The sequence below is a fragment of the Boleophthalmus pectinirostris genome, unplaced genomic scaffold (assembly GCF_026225935.1).
Source record: "Boleophthalmus pectinirostris isolate CB_2022bp ecotype Guang Dong unplaced genomic scaffold, ASM2622593v1 HiC_scaffold_6, whole genome shotgun sequence".
Classification (NCBI taxonomy): domain Eukaryota; kingdom Metazoa; phylum Chordata; class Actinopteri; order Gobiiformes; family Gobiidae; genus Boleophthalmus; species Boleophthalmus pectinirostris.
The window spans coordinates 18,891,957-18,911,987 of NW_026571447.1; the positions used below are offsets into that span (position 1 = coordinate 18,891,957).

The window sequence follows — 20,031 nt, forward strand, 5'->3', positions numbered from 1 at the left end:
AATTGTTGTTTGTTCTTTATTCACAAGTTGTAAAATAAGCTAACAGTATCATAATATTTACAAAACGTTAAATAGGCTTTCATAGATTGTTGGAAATTTTAAAAAGCTCCATCCCTCAGTTAAGCATTTATCCCTAGCCTGAGTCCACAAGGAAATATAATCAATACTCTGTTGTTCTTTACAAATGCCACATGTCTCTGATCTCAGACCTATAGATTAATGCACATCAGATCTGATGAATAATACAAATTAAAAAAGACCACTGAGATGTGTTTATCCTGAGGATTTAAGTTTAATTATGACACCACATCAAAATAAAAATTTCCAACAGATCTGGAATTTAATTCCATCCATATACATGCATAGCAACAACGTTTTAAGAAACATTTTCTCCCACAGTCAGGACATTGGAATGATCATTTTACATCAGTATCCCCACTGACCTCCCACCCGTCCACCAGCAATAAACTTAAATTCTTTTTTCCCTTTGGGGTTACAAATAATTATATGCACAGTCCCCATCATAATACTGCTTTCAGTAATGTTCCCTCATTTACAAAGTATTGCATTGAGAGCAAAATTCAAAAAGGGAGACCAAAGTGTATCATCAAACAGAAATACAAGTACTATACAAGAATGCTGCCATCCTCATGAAAACATCCACATCTGAGTTGAAGAAAAAAGACAGGGACAAACAGCCACAGATGTATGCAAAGCCAAGTGTATATGCCCCAGGTCATGTGCAGGGTAGTGCCTGATCGCCCTCAGACTGATACTGAAGGCTGTAACATGTCAGTAACATGTCATTAGTAACATCTGCTAGTGACATTTTGGGCATATACAGAAAGTGGTTCAGCAAAAAAGAATACACAAGTGCCTCAGTAGCTATTTTGTGTCTAAAATGCATCTCATTTTGTATTGTCTATTGTTTCATTGAGCCTACAATACAGTGTAAACAATATGTGTGCTACACAAGAATGACTATACAATAACATTACAAACAACTCTGATATAAATTTCATTTTGAATTTAAATTAAGATCACTACTCCTATTAATACTGATTGTAAAATAAATTAATGTGAAAGTGGCACCAATAGTATTCTTGATTTATTTTTCTTTCTTTTTTAACCAATGGTTTTGCATGTTTAAGTCTTAAAACAATGAAAGAAGAAGCTTCTCTTGATTGTCCACAAGCAGCAGATAGCACTGCATGATGCACTATTTCAGACACAACAGTGTACCAAAACAAAGAGGAAAAAGGAGTCAAAGTTCAAGGGAATATTAGGGCAAAGGAGGGTAACAGTTTGTGTTCTTCTGCACTTATTTTACATGCTCTGCCGCATGTGAAGAACAGTAAAACTTCTTATGAGTTATAAAGTTTGACAGATTGTTGAACTGGATGTCACAGAGGCGGCAGTACTTTCCACTCCCAGCTCCGTTCACGCCTTTATTAACGGTGGGCACTGCCTCCTCACTCGGGGACTTGGCGGAGGGGGACATGTTCTCGTTGGTGTCGCTCTGGTTCTCACTGGCCCACGTGGGAGAGGCACTGGGGGGCTGGCCCTCAGGCTGAGGCTGGTTCTCCTGCTGTGGAGGAGCCGTGTCTGAACAGTCCTCTGGCTTGTGTCCCCCGTTGACAATGACCATGCTGCGATTTTTGGGCATCAGAGGAAGAGGCTCTTTGCCAGGGTGGGGGCAGCCGTTGGAGGCAGGTTGCTGGGGAGTTGTTCCTGTGTCCCCTCCAACAGTAGTACTGCCTCCATTCACACTCTGCTCCTGTTCCATGAGCTCCCCCTGCCCTGCTCCCCCTGCAGACCCATAATCAGTGGGCTTTATTCCAAAATAAGGGGATATTTGCTCTGGACCTTTAACCTTTTTTATTGCCCCAGGATAAAGGCAGTGAGGCAGAAACACATTCTTGTTCTCATCCTTTGAAGAGATGAGCTGGGGTTCAGCAAAAGGCTTGAGTCCTGGGACAGGCCCCAGGTGAGGGGGGAACATGTTTCCATTCTGCACCAGCACCTTTCCATTGGCATTCTTCTCACATTTGCCCGGGCTCTTATCAAATGTGTCATCGGGATTGTTATTGGCTTCACTCTTCACATCTGTAAATATAGTTGTGTCGAGACTGCCAGCCTCATTGTGTGCTTGTGGCTGTGGCGGTTGTGGCTGAGCTCCAGCAGGACAGAAGTTTTGTTTGTGTGCCAGGTAGTTCTCCACTTTATTAAAACTTATCTTGCAAACCGCACATTCATGATAATCCAAGAGTCTTTTTGGGGAGATGCATGTTTTGTCAGAACCTGGTGAACACTTTTTGCTCAGATCAATTGGAGCATCAATTTCCTGCTGCTCTGTTGTACTGCATTTGGTGGGAAGAATAGGCTTCGTGACAGTCAGAGAGGCCTCCAGGTGTTTGGGGACCATGCTGGGGAACAGGTCACAGCGCGGGTGGAACCGATCAGTGATGTTGTCTACAGCTTCCTGGGATGTACAAGGGTTCATTGGAGGAACACCCAGGAAACCTGGTTGTCCAATAGGAGGTCTTGAGTGCTCCTGGTCAGGGAGACACATCTCGTACATTTTCCGGCGTTTGCGGGTCCTCATGGTCCTCTGCATGGATGGAACCTTGTTAGCAGACATGCGTTTCATGGGGGGGTCATGACGTGTTGCACAATAGTACTGCTTATGGACCATGAAGGTCTCGTGGCGACTGAAAGTGATATTGCAGGCTTCACAAGTTGTTTTGTTTGGGTCATTGTCGCTATCTACTAAACCCGTACTGGGGCTTTTTCCCTCCAATGGTTTGCCATTGAGCCTGTCTTCTGTCCCTGTCGGAGTGGAGACCTTCTTCACCTGTCCTGCTAGATCCTTATCTGCTCCTTTCCCTGCATTGATCATGTCCAGCACATTGGAGTTTAGACAGGCTGACTGCATCAGATGGCTGTCAGTTTCTGTTGGGTGGCAGCCCGCTAACATGCTAACAGAACTGTGTCCACTGTTGGGGCTCACTGCCTCAGGGATCTTATCGGACAAGGCAGAAAAGTCCGGAGACTTTGTCATGTGCTGCCAGCGGCTGTTACAGTAGTGCTTTTTGTGAACCAAATAGTTGTCCAGGTTACTGAAAGTGATATTGCATTCGAAACAGGTGGCCCCTTTGGGCATGAGAGGGCTATAGATGACAGGGGGGTAACTGTTCCCTCCGTGGCGCAGCCTCCGGTGAACTAGCTCTGACATTTTTGCCAGAATTTCAGAAGCCTGTGGGACTACTGAAATGTCTTGGGAGAAAGCAAACTGAGACAAGAATGGACCCATGGGAAATGTAGGCATGTTATGCTGCACAGGGGAGGAGGCCAGTCGGGGGCTGGAGGGCTCAGATTTGATCCGAGTGTAAGAAAAACTGGCCTTGCTGCCTGGGTGGGCCTCTCCCTTCTGAGCAGAGAGCATGGGCTTCTTCTCAGCTTTGTCAGCCTCCCCGTCTGTGCTGGGCTCCTTGGTGAGGCCCCCTTTGGGACTCCCCAGCAGAGCGTCCTTCCTGTTCAGATCAGCCCGGGCCTGCTGCAGGCTCTCCTCCGGCCCCCTGGGGGACAGCTCTGTGCCATCGCCCTCTCTGTGAAGTTTGCTGCCATGCCCGTGTAAGTCCTGATGCTGTAAGAGTTCCCTGTGGCTCTGGAAGCTGATATGGCAGTGATTGCATCTGAAGGCCGCCTGTGACAGGTGAGACATGATGTGATGCTGGAATGTAATAAGAGAATCTGCCGTGTAGTTACAGATTGTGCATTTCAAGCTGGTGCCAGGAGGGAGGCTCTCTTCCATTTTGACACCTGCGAAGAAGATAAAAGAGAGAAATGCTCAGAATCTTGCCTCCCACTTCTGCTGTATAGTGAACTGTGGAAGAATCACATGCTCATGCATTATGCCAAAAGTATTTGCTTCTATACATTATTCTGTGCCTGACTACTACATGTCAGCAATATTTTCTGACAGACACATAAAGGATGTATCATGTATAGTATATTCATTAAAATATGAATGTGCCTTCATAATGCATTTTACCACATGCATGAATATGATTTGTGTGGTTATTTTCTCGTTCACTCACCACTGTGTGCAGTGCTCAAGTGTATTTCCAGGGCACGGGCTCCAGAGAAGCTCTTGTTGCACTGAGGAAAAGGACAGGTGCTGGGAGTCTGGTGTGGCCCTGTGTCATTGTCCTCCACCACTGTCTCTGGCTCCCTCTGCCGCCCGCTGCAGTAGTACATGAGATGGGCCTGTAAGTTCCTCTCACTCCGAAACCAGATTCCACAGGCTTTACAGGGGAAGATGTCCTCTGAGGAGACAGAGAGGACAAAGAGGTTGTGATATCAGAATCTATCCCATACTTTAATATTCTAACATGTAGAGATAAAGACTGCACACATAGACACATACACCAACACTTCGTACTTTAGTTCTGACTCAAAGCCTTAAAAAGCTTTCCCTCCAAATCCTCAGCCGTTGCATATCTTGGTTGCTACCACTGGGTTGGTGCCCTTTCTCAAGGGCAAACAAGAACACTGGACCATCTGCTTACAGAAGCCTCCCTGTTGAGCTGAACCCAGATAGCCTTTGCTAAGTAAACACGCACTATTTGCATGAAGCCTGTATTTTGCAATTAACATGTTAGTTCGAGCTCCAATCTGTTTGTGTGAACCCAAAACTTGAAGGTCGATAGCTCTTATCTTCTGCACAGGGACTCATCTAGGTTAATCTAGGCCCGGCGGAGACGGTGCTTCTTGTTAAGCAGGTGACTGAGTGCAGGCTGTGTGTGTGAGGAAAGACAGAAGAGCGATTGTGTGTCCCTAAACAAAAGCTCATCTGGTTCCAGCAGTGTGCGTGCTGCTGCGTGGACACTCACTGTTGACGATGGCAGTGGGTAGGATGGAGGCCATGGCAGCCTGCTGTGGCAGGAGCTGGATACTGTCCAAGAGGCGCGCTGGGTACATGCCCTCGCTCAGAGACATGTGGTTCACAGCCTGCAGCCGAGAGTCAAAATCCACTGCAAACGCCACCAGCTCCTCACCCTCCATCATGTTCTTGGTGGTAGTGCACCACAGCTGACCACCTGGGCAAAACACAGAGAAGTAAGAATGTAAGTTATGGTAGACGGGTGTTTGGGTACTGATAGTTTACGTTGTTATATGTTGCATATGTTACTGTTCTGAAAAGTGTTAAAGGGTAAAGAAAAACTGAGAAGAAGTTAAAAAACATATGTAAATGTTATTTAAGTACAATACATACTCTTAAAGTCCTAAAGTAGACCACATTTTACCATAATTTGCAATTGACATTGAAAGCACATTCGATAAGCCGTACCACTGTCAGCGGTATACAGGTCTTCTGTACCATTAGATTGTTATGTTTTGGGATTAAGCGTTGCTCTGAAATCTTCTGAACATATTCATTAAGTGAGAGAGGGGAGGGCTGTGAGGAGGGAGGGGAGAGGCAGAGAGTGAAGGTTTTAGCTTTAGATAATATTTATCTCTGCACATGACAGGCTTTTCAGCTGCACTTCATTTTCCATTGAAGAGATTAAAGTTTTTAATATGACTATTTACAGAAATCTGGCTGGGGAGATAACAACAAACTATGATACGCTCCCACTAAATGGCAGAATTAGGACATTGTTTCTGAGGAAAGCTGGACAATTAATTAAAGCACGCTGTTAGCTTTCAAAGATGTGCAAACATACCGACGGAGTGTCAGGCTGAGAGGGGACATGTGATGTGCGCCCTGGCTGCTGCGAGACAAAGAGACTTCTGAGGAGAGCTACAGAGGCTGAGGACGAGAGGAGACAGAGCCACACGTGTGCAGCCCTGATTACTCCTGTTTACACACAACCTCAGCTCACCAGGATTTAACCAGCTCAGCTCACACACCAAATAACATAGGCCACCATTCTCTTTAACTACAAGCTTTTTTTCTGCATATTCTTAAACTGCATTTCAGTGCCCAATTAAAAAAGAAAAAAGCTGCTGTTTAAAAGGTTAAAGTTGCTGCTAGGTGCCAAATCATAGTTCAGTGCCAGAACAAAAGTTCCTCCACTGATGGGCTATTTTATGACCCGCTAAACCCAGCATTTTTTCTATTTTGAAATTAAGCACAAACAAAAATAAAAAATTGACAAAAACAAAACAAAAACCCTCCCACACCCCACCCATTTCTCCACACTCAATACATACACAAAACTATAAACTACTATAAAAACAATAGGGGTGCAGTAGGATAGTAGATCATTAATCCAATTAGTTTGGCTGAGAGACTAGCACTTAGACTTAAGACAATGTTTTAGTCTAAATGAAGTGAAACCTACAAGCTGCAGAGGGATGGTTTTAAGGTACAAAGATGTCATATGAAACAAATGCTTTTAAAGGTCCTAAAATTTAGAATGTTGTTATCTCCTCAAAAACATACCTGGAGTTGTGTTTTGTTTCATTCGCACATGTTTGAATACTTTATTATTAGTCTGGCTACATCCCAAAAACTCAAAATGTTCTGTTCCACCTTGTGTCATGGAGTGATAGTTTAAGTTAACAGTTACCTTTTATATTTATTTCAGTAGAGAAAGGTAATTCCAGAACCGAAATCATCCATATTATTTTAGTAAAGGTGTATGGATATAATATTGTGTGAATCAAACAACACACAACTATAGCTACAGTATGTTTGTGATGAGGAAACAACATTATAACATATAAGAAAAATAGCATAATATGGGCCCTTTAAAATGTGGTATCATTCTGAATGGCATTTGTGTGTGCACGGCTGAGAGCGCACACGTCATTGCCACTTTAAAGAGCAGCTCCTATCTGTCGTACAATCTGCTGTGACGTTACGCACACTCCAGGCCTGCCGCACTTCATCTTTCTGATTCTGTCATACCACACACTGCCTGGAGAGCCCCTTTGAATTTTTATCTTCTAATTAAAATAACAAAACTCCTCTCCACTGTCTGCCCAAGTTACCATCAAGGTAGATACAAACTGCCACCCGACAATGGCAGGGAATATATCGTAGCCACAAAAAAAAGTTTCTCTCCTCTACTGTGTGAAGTGGCGCTTAGTTCAGAAGCACTCGGCTTACAAAGAGAATTATGAACTGGAGAAGATGCTAAGATAGACTTCAATGTTGTTGGATCAATCTAAATCAAAGGAGTTGAATGCTCTACTCAGCTGAAATAAAGCAGATTATGTAGCTGTATGAAAATGTTCTACTGCATTTTGAAAGCATTCGGTATACATTGCCACAGCAACCCTTCAGCCAAGACTGCTACACATCCATCTGTTGTGTGTGTGAGTGAGAGGAAGACAGAAGAGAGTTTGAGGATTGAGTTTGTCCCACTTTCTCATAGCGGCACCAAACACTGAGGCAGCATTCTGGAAAAGTTACCCAGCCAAGAGTGGGGTGATGTTGCAGTAACTAAACTGTCATCATTATATTGTCCTCATGAGTACCTCTGTGATGACACCGGTATGCACACGGGCTCACAATGTTTCATGCATAAAATAAAGCACATCTCTTCTAAACAATGAATACAGGACTGTAAAATTAGAGTGACATAGGGACTTGTTGATTGTATTTTTCGTATAAACACGCCAAATGAGATTGACAGCAAACCGGAAATTGCAAAAAGGTGATGATTTCTTCTAGCCATTTAATTTGTTCCTTTATGATATCTGAATACATAAAAAAAGAAGAAAGAAAGATGGTGGTACAAATAGGTACAAATGTATCCAAAATGAGAATTCAACATAGATTTTAATTCAGAACATGTGATTATGGAGCTCAACAGTGACCAAGCACTCTTTCTCATAGACAGTCCAAAAAAAAAAAAAAAAGTCAAAAGCTTGCTCGGAGATAATCAGCTATGTGGCAACTAATGACCACAAGACCTACAGTTTTATTTCAAATCTGTTTCTGAAACTTTGTACTTAAAACACTTAAAACAACCGCATTATGGATATTAGTTACCACATTTAAAAGTCTATGGGAAAAATTAATGGAAAATTTACTTCCAGAACTGGAGCAGGCTGTCACTGTTAAGCTCTATAAAGGTGAGGGATGAATGCTGATTGAGTGATGAGTCTCTTAGAACAATATTTTTGTTTGGTGTAATATTGGGGGATATTCTGGCTGGTGCAGCTGAAATCATAGAGAATCACTTTACATTCTGCAGTTTTACCTATATTTACTTTATGATGAGTTCTTGACCCTGGTGACATCTTTGTCAAGAGAGGGTCAAATGTCAGAGCCAGAGGCCAAAACGTGAGTCAGAAAACTGGAGGAGCGAAGAGTGCTGGTGATTTGCACTTGTTTGCCGGGTAACTGTCTGCAGTGAGCCGCCTTTGTGCAGTGGCCAATGCAGTTGGAATGAAGGCTATTGTCTAAATCCTCCTGCAGAGCACCTGATAAAAGAATAAAGAACTATGACATATTCTAAAAACAATGGAGGAATTAAGGGGAGACAATAGGCCAGCTGCCTCATTAAAACAATCAAAAACGGCATCCTGTACGTCGTCCAGATAATTAAAAACCACTGCTTCTACAGCCGGCCCACAACTCTGGCTGGGCTGGCTGCATGCCCTCACCCTGCACTTTCTTTGATTAATGCTCCATTTGAACATACCATTGAAGAGGAACATATGAAGGAATCCATAAAACACATTATAATGCAAACCCTTTCCCCTATAAGTGCTCATAAACCAATCAAAGGTCTGCCAATGAATCGCGGGGTTCTCTGTGTCTCCGCCCCTTTTGCCTAGAGCCCTGAGAGATTTCAAAGTGCAGGCATCACGGGGCATTTCTTTAATTTTCTGACTTTAAATGACTTTATAAGAAAATGGATGCACGCATTATCTGTATACGTATGGGGGTGCATTGCAGGGGAGAATAGAGCAAAGATACTTGAGCACAAACAAATTTTTCCGCACCCTGCAAACCGCTACCAGAACCATATCTTAATGAAGCTGCAAACAAATCTCTCATGCCTGGTGCAAAGCTCAGAGACAACAAAGCGGCGGGAATAACAGAAGGGCCGGGATAATTAAACTGGCCTGAAGACAGGTATTCAAATGCTGGTGTGTAAACAGCGCAACTCTTTAATAGTTTAGCTGTAAAATGCGTAGTTAAGCACCGCATCAGCACTCGCCTCGCCCATCTGTCCAAACACATTACCATTGCAGTGGCCATTACGGCACTGGAGTACAGTCCTATCCACATATGAGGAAGGGAGGGGCTTAACGGGCATTTGGGGAAAACTAACATTAGACCTATGGCACCATCTGATCATGTATCAAAACACCCATGGGGAGGGGAGAGGCAAAGTATTGTTGATTCACTGAACACTCAACCAGAAGTAATTACTAAACTAAAGCAAATATATAGTAGTAGTTGTAAACTTCCAAATATGCAGGTTAAGTAGTAATAGTTGTAAGCTGACTACACTTAAGTAAGGACCAGTTTCTAATAAAGTGGTCATACTAGCAGTTAGTGGTAGTAAATGGGGAAAAATTAGTTCTAAATATTTGTGATACTAGGCCACTCAGACAAGAGCATTTATACGTTTATACTAGCAAACATCTTATTTACTTAATATGTCTTTAACTACTAAACTGTTACCAATCATTCAAATATATAAAATAAATAAAGAGGTTTTAAAATCAATAGTTTGCTGTAGATGGAGAGTGTAGTTAAAAATAATGTAACAAATAATAATAATAAGTTAAAATGTATATTGAATTAAAACTATCTTTTTGATAATTCTATACATAAATGTATCAGAGATGAACATACTAGGCACCTCTGCTTCGACTGGGAGAAAAAAAAAATCATGTGAAGATGCCAATTTAAATGCATGGCCCAGTTAAAACACATTAAAGCGCTCCCATCTACATTACTGGAGAAAGAGGCTTACATTTTTCTTTGTTGTTGATGTGAAACTTCCTTTTCTTCGGCTGCTCCTGTCTGTGTCTATTGGCTGCACACTAACTACTGGTCTTAATTGTGAAGTGGGGCCAGTGATGCCTGAAGCCAAAAGACAGGCGCGTAATTAAAGACCTCTACTCTAGCTTGTCTCCCAATCAGCTCCAGACCCTCCTGGTCAAATAGGAACATGCTCGCCAACACCTACGAATATCAAGTAGCTGCATGTCATCACCTTTTCTTTATTTTACATCCACTAGAACACATTACAAAACTGCAAACTAATACACTCAGTTGTGGTTTTATGGAAATCACTGTCTGAGAGGCGAAGCTAAACAAAATCTTCCACATGAATACTTGTAAATATTTGGATTGTTTCGAGATTGTCAGACATGTTAGAATGACTGTCAAGCTATTTTTACAACCGAATTAGAAAGGAAAATGCTGAGTTGGAACAGAATTCAAACAAGCTTACTATTATTGATGCTACGCTAAACTACAATTAGCTGACACTACTATTCTTTCACTTGACACACTTTGGCAGCACCTCTCTCTCCAATTCAGCCCGGTCCACTTGTGTTTCCTCTCTCATCCACTAGGAGGCACTCTTCTCATGTTCAAGCATCAGAGACGCACGTTTTGTTGTAGAGTCTGCTCAGGCTCAAGTCAGGATCCCTTAGACAGGGCATAGCAGCACAGCAGGGTCTGTCCAAGGAACTTACTTTCTTGTGAAATCATTTATAATAATAAAGTGTATTTTTGTTTGTATTTTTGCATTTTTAATGATGCAGAGTTCTGGTGAAATATAGACTAGTATATATTATAAGTTTTAAAGTACTGGATCTTCAGACTCTAATTACAGTCATGTTAAAATGAAGATTGTAATACAAGTAATATTTTGTATTATTTTTGTTTGTTTGTTTGTTTGTTTTTTTTAGTCTATTTTGAATACACTAATAATCAAAGTAGGCCTACAATTAAGGTGTTGTTGATAAAAATGCGATAATTTTTCAAACGATTACTGTATTAACAACGAGCCACTTCGAAGAACCACTTTGACCAACAGCCCAAACCCTTTGCTCTACAGTGTGTGCTGGGACTAATTTTAGCATCGAGAGTTTTTTGCAGATCCAGCCGGTACCACAGCTCATGGATGGCCTTGAGCAAATGGCATGTGGGTCAGAATCCACAAATTAAAAAGTCCTCCCGGGAGAGCCCCAACACCACCTCCACACACAGTGTATGTGCATATAACAAAGACATGGGCAGCCCTGTCATTTAACACTCACCTAACAGAGGTTTGGAGACAAAACAGTAGACAGTAATGACTGAACACTTCGTTTAGTCAGTCAACATTATTCTGACTTTTCTGTGGAGAGTCGAGAAGCATTTTCACAATACAAACATGAATAAGAGAGTAACTGTTTTCTAAGAACTGAAATGAACAGATGTTTTGCTTTAAAATGACTGACACTGATAAAGCTCGACAATTTTCATCTTATTTGCTTAAAATTCATTACATCTGTGCACCTGTGTTTAATTGAGTTGGAAATGACGCAGGATTTGTCATATTTAAAATATGTAATTTTAAAAAGGAAAAAGAAATAGGAACAGCAAAGCAAAAGCATGCTGGAGTTTCTATAAGAGGCGGTGGGCTGTGGGCTGTCAGAGAGACAATAATGGTGCAGTACAAAGCTCCTCCTCATTAGCTGCCACACTCTGGAGTGTCCTGTCCACTCTCACTGGAGGAGACTATTAAAGCAGTGACTGGCTCCTCTCCTCTTTATTCTTTATTTGGACAGGTTTGTCCATGGAGCTCTCTATTAACGTGCCGGCTCTGCGGGTAGGGCGGTATGGGCCGGTTGTGGCCGGTCGACATGTGTTTACTGCGGCTCCCGCTGAGGAGGCCGGCTGCTCAGGGGCCCGTCCGGACCAGGCCCTGCTAATGGGACTGGGAGACCCCTCGCACCAGAGCAGAGCTCACCTCCCTCCCCTCCAGCTGTGGCCCCATGGCCCATGTCCTCCTTCCCATCATGCCTCAGCGGGAGCAGGTGAGCGGCCGAGGGCCAGTGCAGAGAGCCTCAGTGCCTGCTCCAACATGGCTGCACCCCGCACCACATGGGCTGGCCACGCTGACTGTGAGGGGGAGTGTGCTGCATGCCAGGCCTAATGCAAATGCTCGCCGTTTAAAAAATGGGAACTCTCTCCTCCTCTGTCTCTCCTTTTTGGAAAAAGGTCTACTCTGGCCTTCTGGTGTTGGCAATTCTTTTCTATCCACAGAAAGACAGAGCCAGAGAAGGCACCTGCCATCCATTTTGGAAATCAAAATGACTGATCTGATTATAAGAAAATGTTATTACTATTTTTACAATTTAATACAGTATTTGGGCCCGTAATTCATTTTTGTGTAAATGGTTTTGCTCCACTAAAAGCATCCTCACTCCCAGCATGCCCTCTGCCTGTGCTTACATGATCTTACATATTGCTAAAGTATGTGCTAATTAAATGTAGAGTGAGTTTGCAGCAGAGATAAAGAATCTTTGGCTTTAAGGTCTAATTGTGTGTGTCATATTGTGTCTGGTGCATCGGGAGCTGCCCTTGCTCATTGCCATTCTGTGGTCCTGGCAAGCCCTGTGCTGCCCCAGGTATCACCACGCGGCCATCTGGAGCCGACATCTGTCTCTCTATTGATCACAAGGGTTTAGCACTTGATCAAACAGACTGCGACAGGAAATTGCTCTTTTCCCCACAGAAAGGGCCAATCGCCCGCGTGCGGGTAATAGACTGGAACTGAGAGGCAGCACCATGGTGCAAGGCGGGCATGGAGCGGGCACTGGCCGCTGTGGAGGTGGCACAGAAAAGCCCTCTGCCATGTTAGCATGTCCGTAACCCCTGTGCTAATAGAGCAGCAGGACTTCTATACCATAAGAACATCCAAATGATCTTGTACAGCTTCACTCTGCATATATACAGACTTACTTTTGATTGAAAGAAGCAATTTCTTCAGCAGACATTTGTTTTCATAATTTTAATTCCACAAACAGCTGTCTAAAATTGCTAAAAATCTGGATGCAAGTGAAAAATGTGACATGATAAGTAGAGCAGATGGTGCCAAATTAATGTACGTCTTCAACTGAAATGCATTAATTGAAGAGCGCTTTCATTAAATTCACAAAACTCTTCAACATAAACTTTATTTGGTCCAAGTTTAGTGGATGTTCACAGAGCGGTGTAATGTTGCACGGGTGGGAAATCCCTGACAAGGCTGCAGTTGTTTCTGTTGGCTTGTATCCCCAGTGGAGTTCAGCACACTATTAGTGCCTGAGGATCACCAGCTCCACTACATTCTGCACTGTGTTCGCTGATGCTGTTTAAAGAAATAAATAAAAACCAAGATTGCGCTGCCCAGACATGCTTTCCAGGCACTCTCTGTAACACCATGTTTAGCAACTATGGACAATTTGATACTGAAGGTGACATTTCTACGGCATTGTGGGTAATATTTAATTGTTGCTGCACAGAGTGAGATATGTTCCCCCTTGCCTACAGTGCTGGGGTCGTCCTCTCGAATGCGATGCAAATTTGGGATGAAGCAACTAATTCTTTGCGTACACCCCATCCTCCCCCAGACATGCCCATCGCGATTAGTTTTATGACCGCCTCCGTTTGGCATTTTGCACCATCTCACGGCGCTGCGGTGAGAGGTGGCGAGGTATTTCGTGCTACTTTTTGGCAAGAGCTGAAAAGACATTGCCCAAGGAAGAACAAGTCGAAAGTATGAAGGAGGAAAAAAATATGACCAGGGGACGTGATAAAAAATTATCAGCCAGTGTGTTTTCCTGTTTGGTTTTAATCTACATTTAATTAAATTCTTATCTGCTGTGTGCTTATGGCTGCATTTGAATGGCGCGGCTGCCTTCATTATGAATGGTAAAATTGAACTCAGTACATTGTGTGTGGCCCAATAAAGAAACAAGACTCTTATTGCAGTGCATGCAAGCTCCAACAGGCATGCGGAAAAAATAAGTCAATTAAGATCAGTCTTTAAATTACTGCTGTATCAAAACAAGGGGCGGGCGCATGCTCCATAATAGAGTCCTGACAGGGCTGTGTACAGTGATGCCTGTTAATATACAGCCAATTGTACAGGCCTGTTTATAGTGGAGATGATGCATGTTAGATTTACTAGTGTGCCATGATAGTTTATAATCGACAGTACATATAGAAAAACAACAACTTAGAGGTCAAGTGAAAGTATGTGACTACAGCTATAGAGTTATTGAGTTTCTTGTTCAATAAAATACACAGGAAATAGGGGAAATAAATAGACTGATCAAATACAATTTTTGATGCCACTTTCTATAACAAATGTTTACATGAGGAAACCACTTTAGTAACAGTAATACATCAGAAGTGATATTAGTATTTATCAGTAGACTGCATTAAATACTTTCTATATACTGTCCTTTTGCTTTGTAACTTAAAATTAGAATGATGATGTGCTTCTTCTACAATATAACGTCAGTAACATCCCACAGAAACCATTCGAGTGATATTATTCCAGGACATAGCAAAGCAAAACTACTTGCAACCAGCAGCTCCATAATGGTAATACAATGGCAAAAGAATTGTGACATATAATCAGCAGTTGTCTCTTCAAAAACTCAGAACAGATATCCCATAGACAGAATCCCGGAAAACACAGTAAGCACATAATATAGAGTTGAGCTCTGGCAAAATCCCTAAATCTTCTCATTTGCCTTTTTCAAAGAAGAGAGGAGGAGAGGAGGAGAGGGGGAGAGGGGAGAGGGAGAGGGGGAGAGGGGGAGAGGGAGGCCCGCAGTCTGTCCATGTGGGTGGGGGCATTTACTGTATGAAGATCACAGCAAAACAATTAAACAAATGCCAAATAATAATGTTTCAGGGTATTTCTTTTACATAGAGGTATGTTAGTAGTTAGATTAGCTGTAGAACAAACTGGACAAGAGCCTCATATAGTGGCATAAAGGAAAGCAAACTTGTGTGCTGAGTTTAACCTTGGGAGGCTCATGCACAGGGATAATGAATCTGACCTGAGACATCAGTGAAAGGCGCTTGGTCGAGACAAACAGCAAATCTCCTTAAGTGTATTTAAACACAGACGCGTACATCCACACAGACAGAGAATACAGGGCAACATAAATTCCAATATCATAAATACTGCTATCACGCAAACAGAGTAGTCATAAAGTATGGCTCCCTGTGTCTGGGCCCATAAACCTCTGGCGTTACTCATAGGGAATAAACACACATGCACAATTTACTGCACTAGATTCCCCTTTGTTTATCTTTTAAATAAGCACACTTTATCACCCTCCTGCATAAGCAAATTGCATGCAATGTGTGTTGTTTTAACATTTGATATGCTGTCCGGAAGATTCATTTCTCCCTACAAATTCAATTGTCTTTGCAATAGCCCCGCTGCCATAGGCATCAGGCCCCATCACCTGTTCGTTATCGCTGGCCGTCCTGTTTGGGAGCTCTTGAATTGGTGCCATGGCATTGACTCCCAGTTAACAGCAGGTCTGTGAACTTCTCACGCTTGATGGCGGAGGCTGGAAATTACGCTAACAACTAATTAACATCATAAAGAGCGTTTAAATGGACCACCGACACCTGCAACCTTCATTTGCACACACGCTTGCTGAATTACCTGTGTTTTTATTTTTGCAGATAACACATGCATTTTTTAACACCTTTTAGAATATTCATTTTCTGAGTCTGACTTTAGAATTGGCACCACTGTCATTTTGACGAGGTACTGTAAAAAGCCAGCAGGCCAAAATAATAATTGTCAAAGCGGAGTGCTGGCAGAGCTCCCTCAGAATTACACCAGTCTGTGCAGTCTTTACAAAGTGCCACATTCCCCAAAATAACACAATCCATTTCTAATTTCTATTTGAATATAAATTTTCCAGGCGGCAGACGTGGTCCTCGGTTACTGGTCCGGATAGCTCTGCTGCTGCCTGTCACACAGACACTTTACTGGCTGGATGAGCTAAGCTGGTTTAGACTGACACTTCTCCAGAGCAGGGCCTGCCTTAGGAGTCCTCCCTCTCCCCTCATGCCACTGACGATGACTACAATACATTTGAGTGCACTGTTCTCTCAACCGCTCACTCCCTTTTCTTTTAAAGGTCTGAAAAGCTTCAACTTCTGCGGCCGGTAATGCACTCACACCTCATTACAGAGCCACATTACAGACTACAGCAGTATTACGCCTATAATCTGCTCCAAATCATTATAAATGTCAAGCGGAGGCCAGGGACTTCCCAGTCTACTGCACCAATGGCTTAACCGCCTTTCCCCTCTTTTCCGTATTAGCAACAGCAAAAGAATTACACTCGGTGCCAGATCCCTTGAAACTTTCAACTCTTTTGTTCCAACATTCAATGCACCGTCAACATGTGCTTTCAAACTCCGCCCGCCCCCCAAAATGCCCTAAACAGCTAAATATGAACGCGGTTGATATGCCCGTACCCAGCTACACGCTCTGCCTGCTCCCTCCCCCTCCTATTGCTCCTAATAAGAGCTACATCCCTGTCTCTCCACTGAAGAATCCAGACTTTGTGCGTGATAGAGGGACCGCGGCTGTTTATTAATAATGAATTTGGATGTTTGCGCGTGGAAGCGTTATCAGCGAGGACACAAACCCACCAATAGTTTGCCCTGATGGGGTATAGCTGGGTTCCTCATTAGCAGAACATATTTAATCCAGAAGTTTCTTATCAAATGTCACACCTGCATCTCTAAATGGCATTTTCACATTCATTCGCCTGTATTTGGGAGATGAGGCTCCAAGGTGCTTTGCGGAGATTAAGACGGAGAGAGAGAGTGCAAGCTTATTTTATCATTTAGCGGGTCTGGAAGGAATCCAAGGAGTTTTTGTCTTGTTGTTGTAATTAGGAAGCCTTTTAAGTGATAACGCCTGCATAGGAATATGAATATGTAGCGATCAGGCCACCCCTCCCCCGCCTGTCTCCCCCCCTCACTCTCTTCCCCTTCCTCTCTCTCTCTCTCTCTCTCTCTCTCTCTCTCTCTCTCTCTCTCTCTCTCTCTCTCTCTCTCTCTCTCTCTCTCTCTCCCTTCTGCCTTTAAATTGTTGAATGCTGAGTTTTTGTTCTGTGTACAGCAAGGATTAACTGAACGCCTCAGAAGTTTAATGAAAGACTTGAAAGTGCGCACTTTTCCTTGTTTCGGGCTGCCTCTGTTTCCTCCACCAGAGCGGACATGACATGATTTCCTCCTCAAAACATAAAGGAGAGGACTTAAGAGCACATTACAGCTGGAGAATATAACTAGAGCAATTCTATGGTAATAAAACTACAAACATTATATCCAGAATCATTGTTACTGTTACAGAGTAATATTACAGCTCCAATACATGTAACCACAATGCATTGGTGATGGTCATTAATTACTTTAAGAACTTAAAAAACAGAACTAATTCATTTTAAACTGTTGTAGTGGTGCAAAGATATTCCTCACTTACCTTATGCATTCCAAACATCCTACTACTACTACTATTTACTGTGATGAGTTTATAAGTGCTTTTTACAACTTTTAGAGGCCAGAGCAGCGTTTTTCCATCATTGTAATGCTAACAACATCAACTACCATGCTAATAGTGTCCTGATTATTGGACAATAAAATGCTCTATAATTAGATGCAGACAATACACAGTGGATGTATTTTGACCTCAAGAGCTGCTTATATGATATACTGTATTAGAGCTAGACAAATTTTGCTCAGACAAACCTGGTAGGTCCTTTAAACTGCATTAAAATATTGGTTAATGGCAAAATATATGAGCAAGGCAAGAACACAGGATCAAGGTTTGTGTGTAATACTTTAAAGATCTATCATCGGAATAAGTGTATTTATGTGGTACTTCAGGAAAATCGTTTAACACTTGACAGAACATCTTGAACTCTGCTTGTTCCAAGGACTCAAACCAGTATTTCTCCACTGCGCTTCGGAAACAAGGAAGTATCCAGTGTTCCTCTTTAGTGGCATTTACTTCCCATATACCCAGAGAAGCATCTGCTCACCACAGAGCACCAGATAAGTCCAAACTGAGGCGTATTGATCCAGTAATAGTGGAGCACGCTGTGACTCTGACACCTGAACCCTGCAGACATAATGTCATAGCCTCTTATCCTTCCTCTCAACACGAGCCGCCTATCTGCCAGCGGCTGTCACCTGCAGTAATACGCTGCTCAAAGCTGCAACCCTAAATCACTGAAATCACTGCACTTTCACACATTATTTATTTTCTACCTCTTCAAAGTGAGACCTGATTTACAGCTGGTAAAAGGCTTGGCTGTTTCTGTCCTAGCGCTCTAGAATCTACAGTTTTCCACAGAGACATACTGGCTGTGTTGGACGAACATACTTTTATTTGGGAGAGTAGTCAAAATGTAAAAGTATGTTTAAAAAAAAAAAGTATGTATAAAAAAAGATCATAATGACTACACTTTAACTAGCCTCATAGCATGAGCAAAAACATAATTCATAAGCAACAGCATAGTGTATTAAGAATGATTCAAGCTTACTGTGAACTGCTTGCCTCTCCACAGAATCTGACCTGTAACTGAATACGTGGTGTCACCTGCTTGTTTCCATAACAATGTAGATTTAATGAGGCACAGTGAAACATTTCAAGCATCTTCATGAAGACAAGCAGGTGGTGGACCCCTTCACTAGAAAAGTTACATAGTACATCTTTAAAAATTTATTTTCTACAAGCAAAAATAAGTCATTGCTCTCAGCTCTGCAGACTAGATTTCCCAGCCCTCTGTATGGTGCTGCTCAGTATCAGTGGCTGAGTTAGCGTTAGCGTTAGCTGTGTGTAATTGTGTTGGCGCATGGCGCATGACAAACGCAGGCACGACCCTGCACACTGATCCCTGATGAACGCTGCTTTAGACATTTCCATTAATTGAAAGAGTCACTGTGTAGCAGTATGCGGCTCCACTCTGGCAGGTATGAATGAAGTCTAATACAGCTTAATTACTCCACAGCTAAATATGTATTGTAGGAATCCCTTAAGAGGGCCTTTTTATCTGTTACAAATCACAGGTTGTAATCACTGGAGGGTGAGGGCTAATTAGTTTTTGGTTAAGGATTTGAGCATCCAGAATCCAAATAGTAAAATAGTCAGCTGGAACAAATATCTCACATACAAAGGCATTTAATGATCAGATGGCATGTCTTTTCTTTCAATATGTTATGTCTGAAATTAAACGAACAATAAAACAACATCAGGTGCAGAGATATTACAATTTAATAAAACAGATATTCAGTCAAGAGGTATGAGAATGCGATGTCTTTGGCGCACAGATACAGTTGTGATTTTGAGAAATAGATTTCAAAGGCTTGAACAAAGAAGTCAGATAACATGCACTGTATGTGATTCAGAACCTTTGACTATACATAAAGCTGGGTGGTATAACAAAAAATATCCTTATATTGATCATTTTCAAACAAATATAAGGACTTTTAATCACGGCCATAAAATTATCTGAACTCTGCTGCAAACTACATGTTTTTACAGACAGATGATTGCCTGTGGAACTTCTATGTGTGTGGAAGTATATCATTGGCAATTAGAAATCTCAGTCTAAAAAAAAAAAATCTATTCATTGCACACTACATGTCTACACCAAACCCCCCTAAAATCATAACCTTCATGGTTTAAACCAGGAATCAACTGGGACTACTGGAATCATGGTTAAATGAGGCACGACCAAAAAGTGTATCAGTATAACAGTTGAGTGTACAGCAAGGCCTGACATTATATGCAAATGGTGTTTATTATGTAGCAGAAGCACAGATCTTGCCTTGGTCGCGCCAGTGCAGCCCACAGCCACATCCAAGCAGGGTTTATGCACAAGGGCCTGTAATTAGCTCTCGACGGGCCACAGTTAGCGTACACTTTCACAACAGCCGATGGGAAGTTAGCTCTGACTTGGAGGGCTCCATATGTTGCCCAGGAGGCGGAGAGGCAGACTGATCACATCACACCGGGACAC

The 20,031-nt window shown here is 42.4% G+C and overlaps 1 protein-coding gene across 1 annotated transcript in view; it reads right to left on the bottom strand.

Annotated features, from left to right (window-relative positions):
• Nucleotides 1-267: 267 nt before the first annotated feature.
• Nucleotides 268-20,031, bottom strand: part of zfpm2a (zinc finger protein, FOG family member 2a) — a 132,422-nt gene continuing 112,658 nt past the window's right edge. Inside the window, exons 6-8 of the mRNA XM_055163241.1 lie at nt 4,896-5,102; nt 4,101-4,328; nt 268-3,822 (exon numbers count right to left, since the gene is read on the bottom strand). Of these exons, the coding sequence (XP_055019216.1) occupies nt 1,322-3,822; nt 4,101-4,328; nt 4,896-5,102 (2,936 nt within the window). The 3' untranslated portion in view covers nt 268-1,321. The remainder of the gene's footprint in view (nt 3,823-4,100; nt 4,329-4,895; nt 5,103-20,031) is intronic.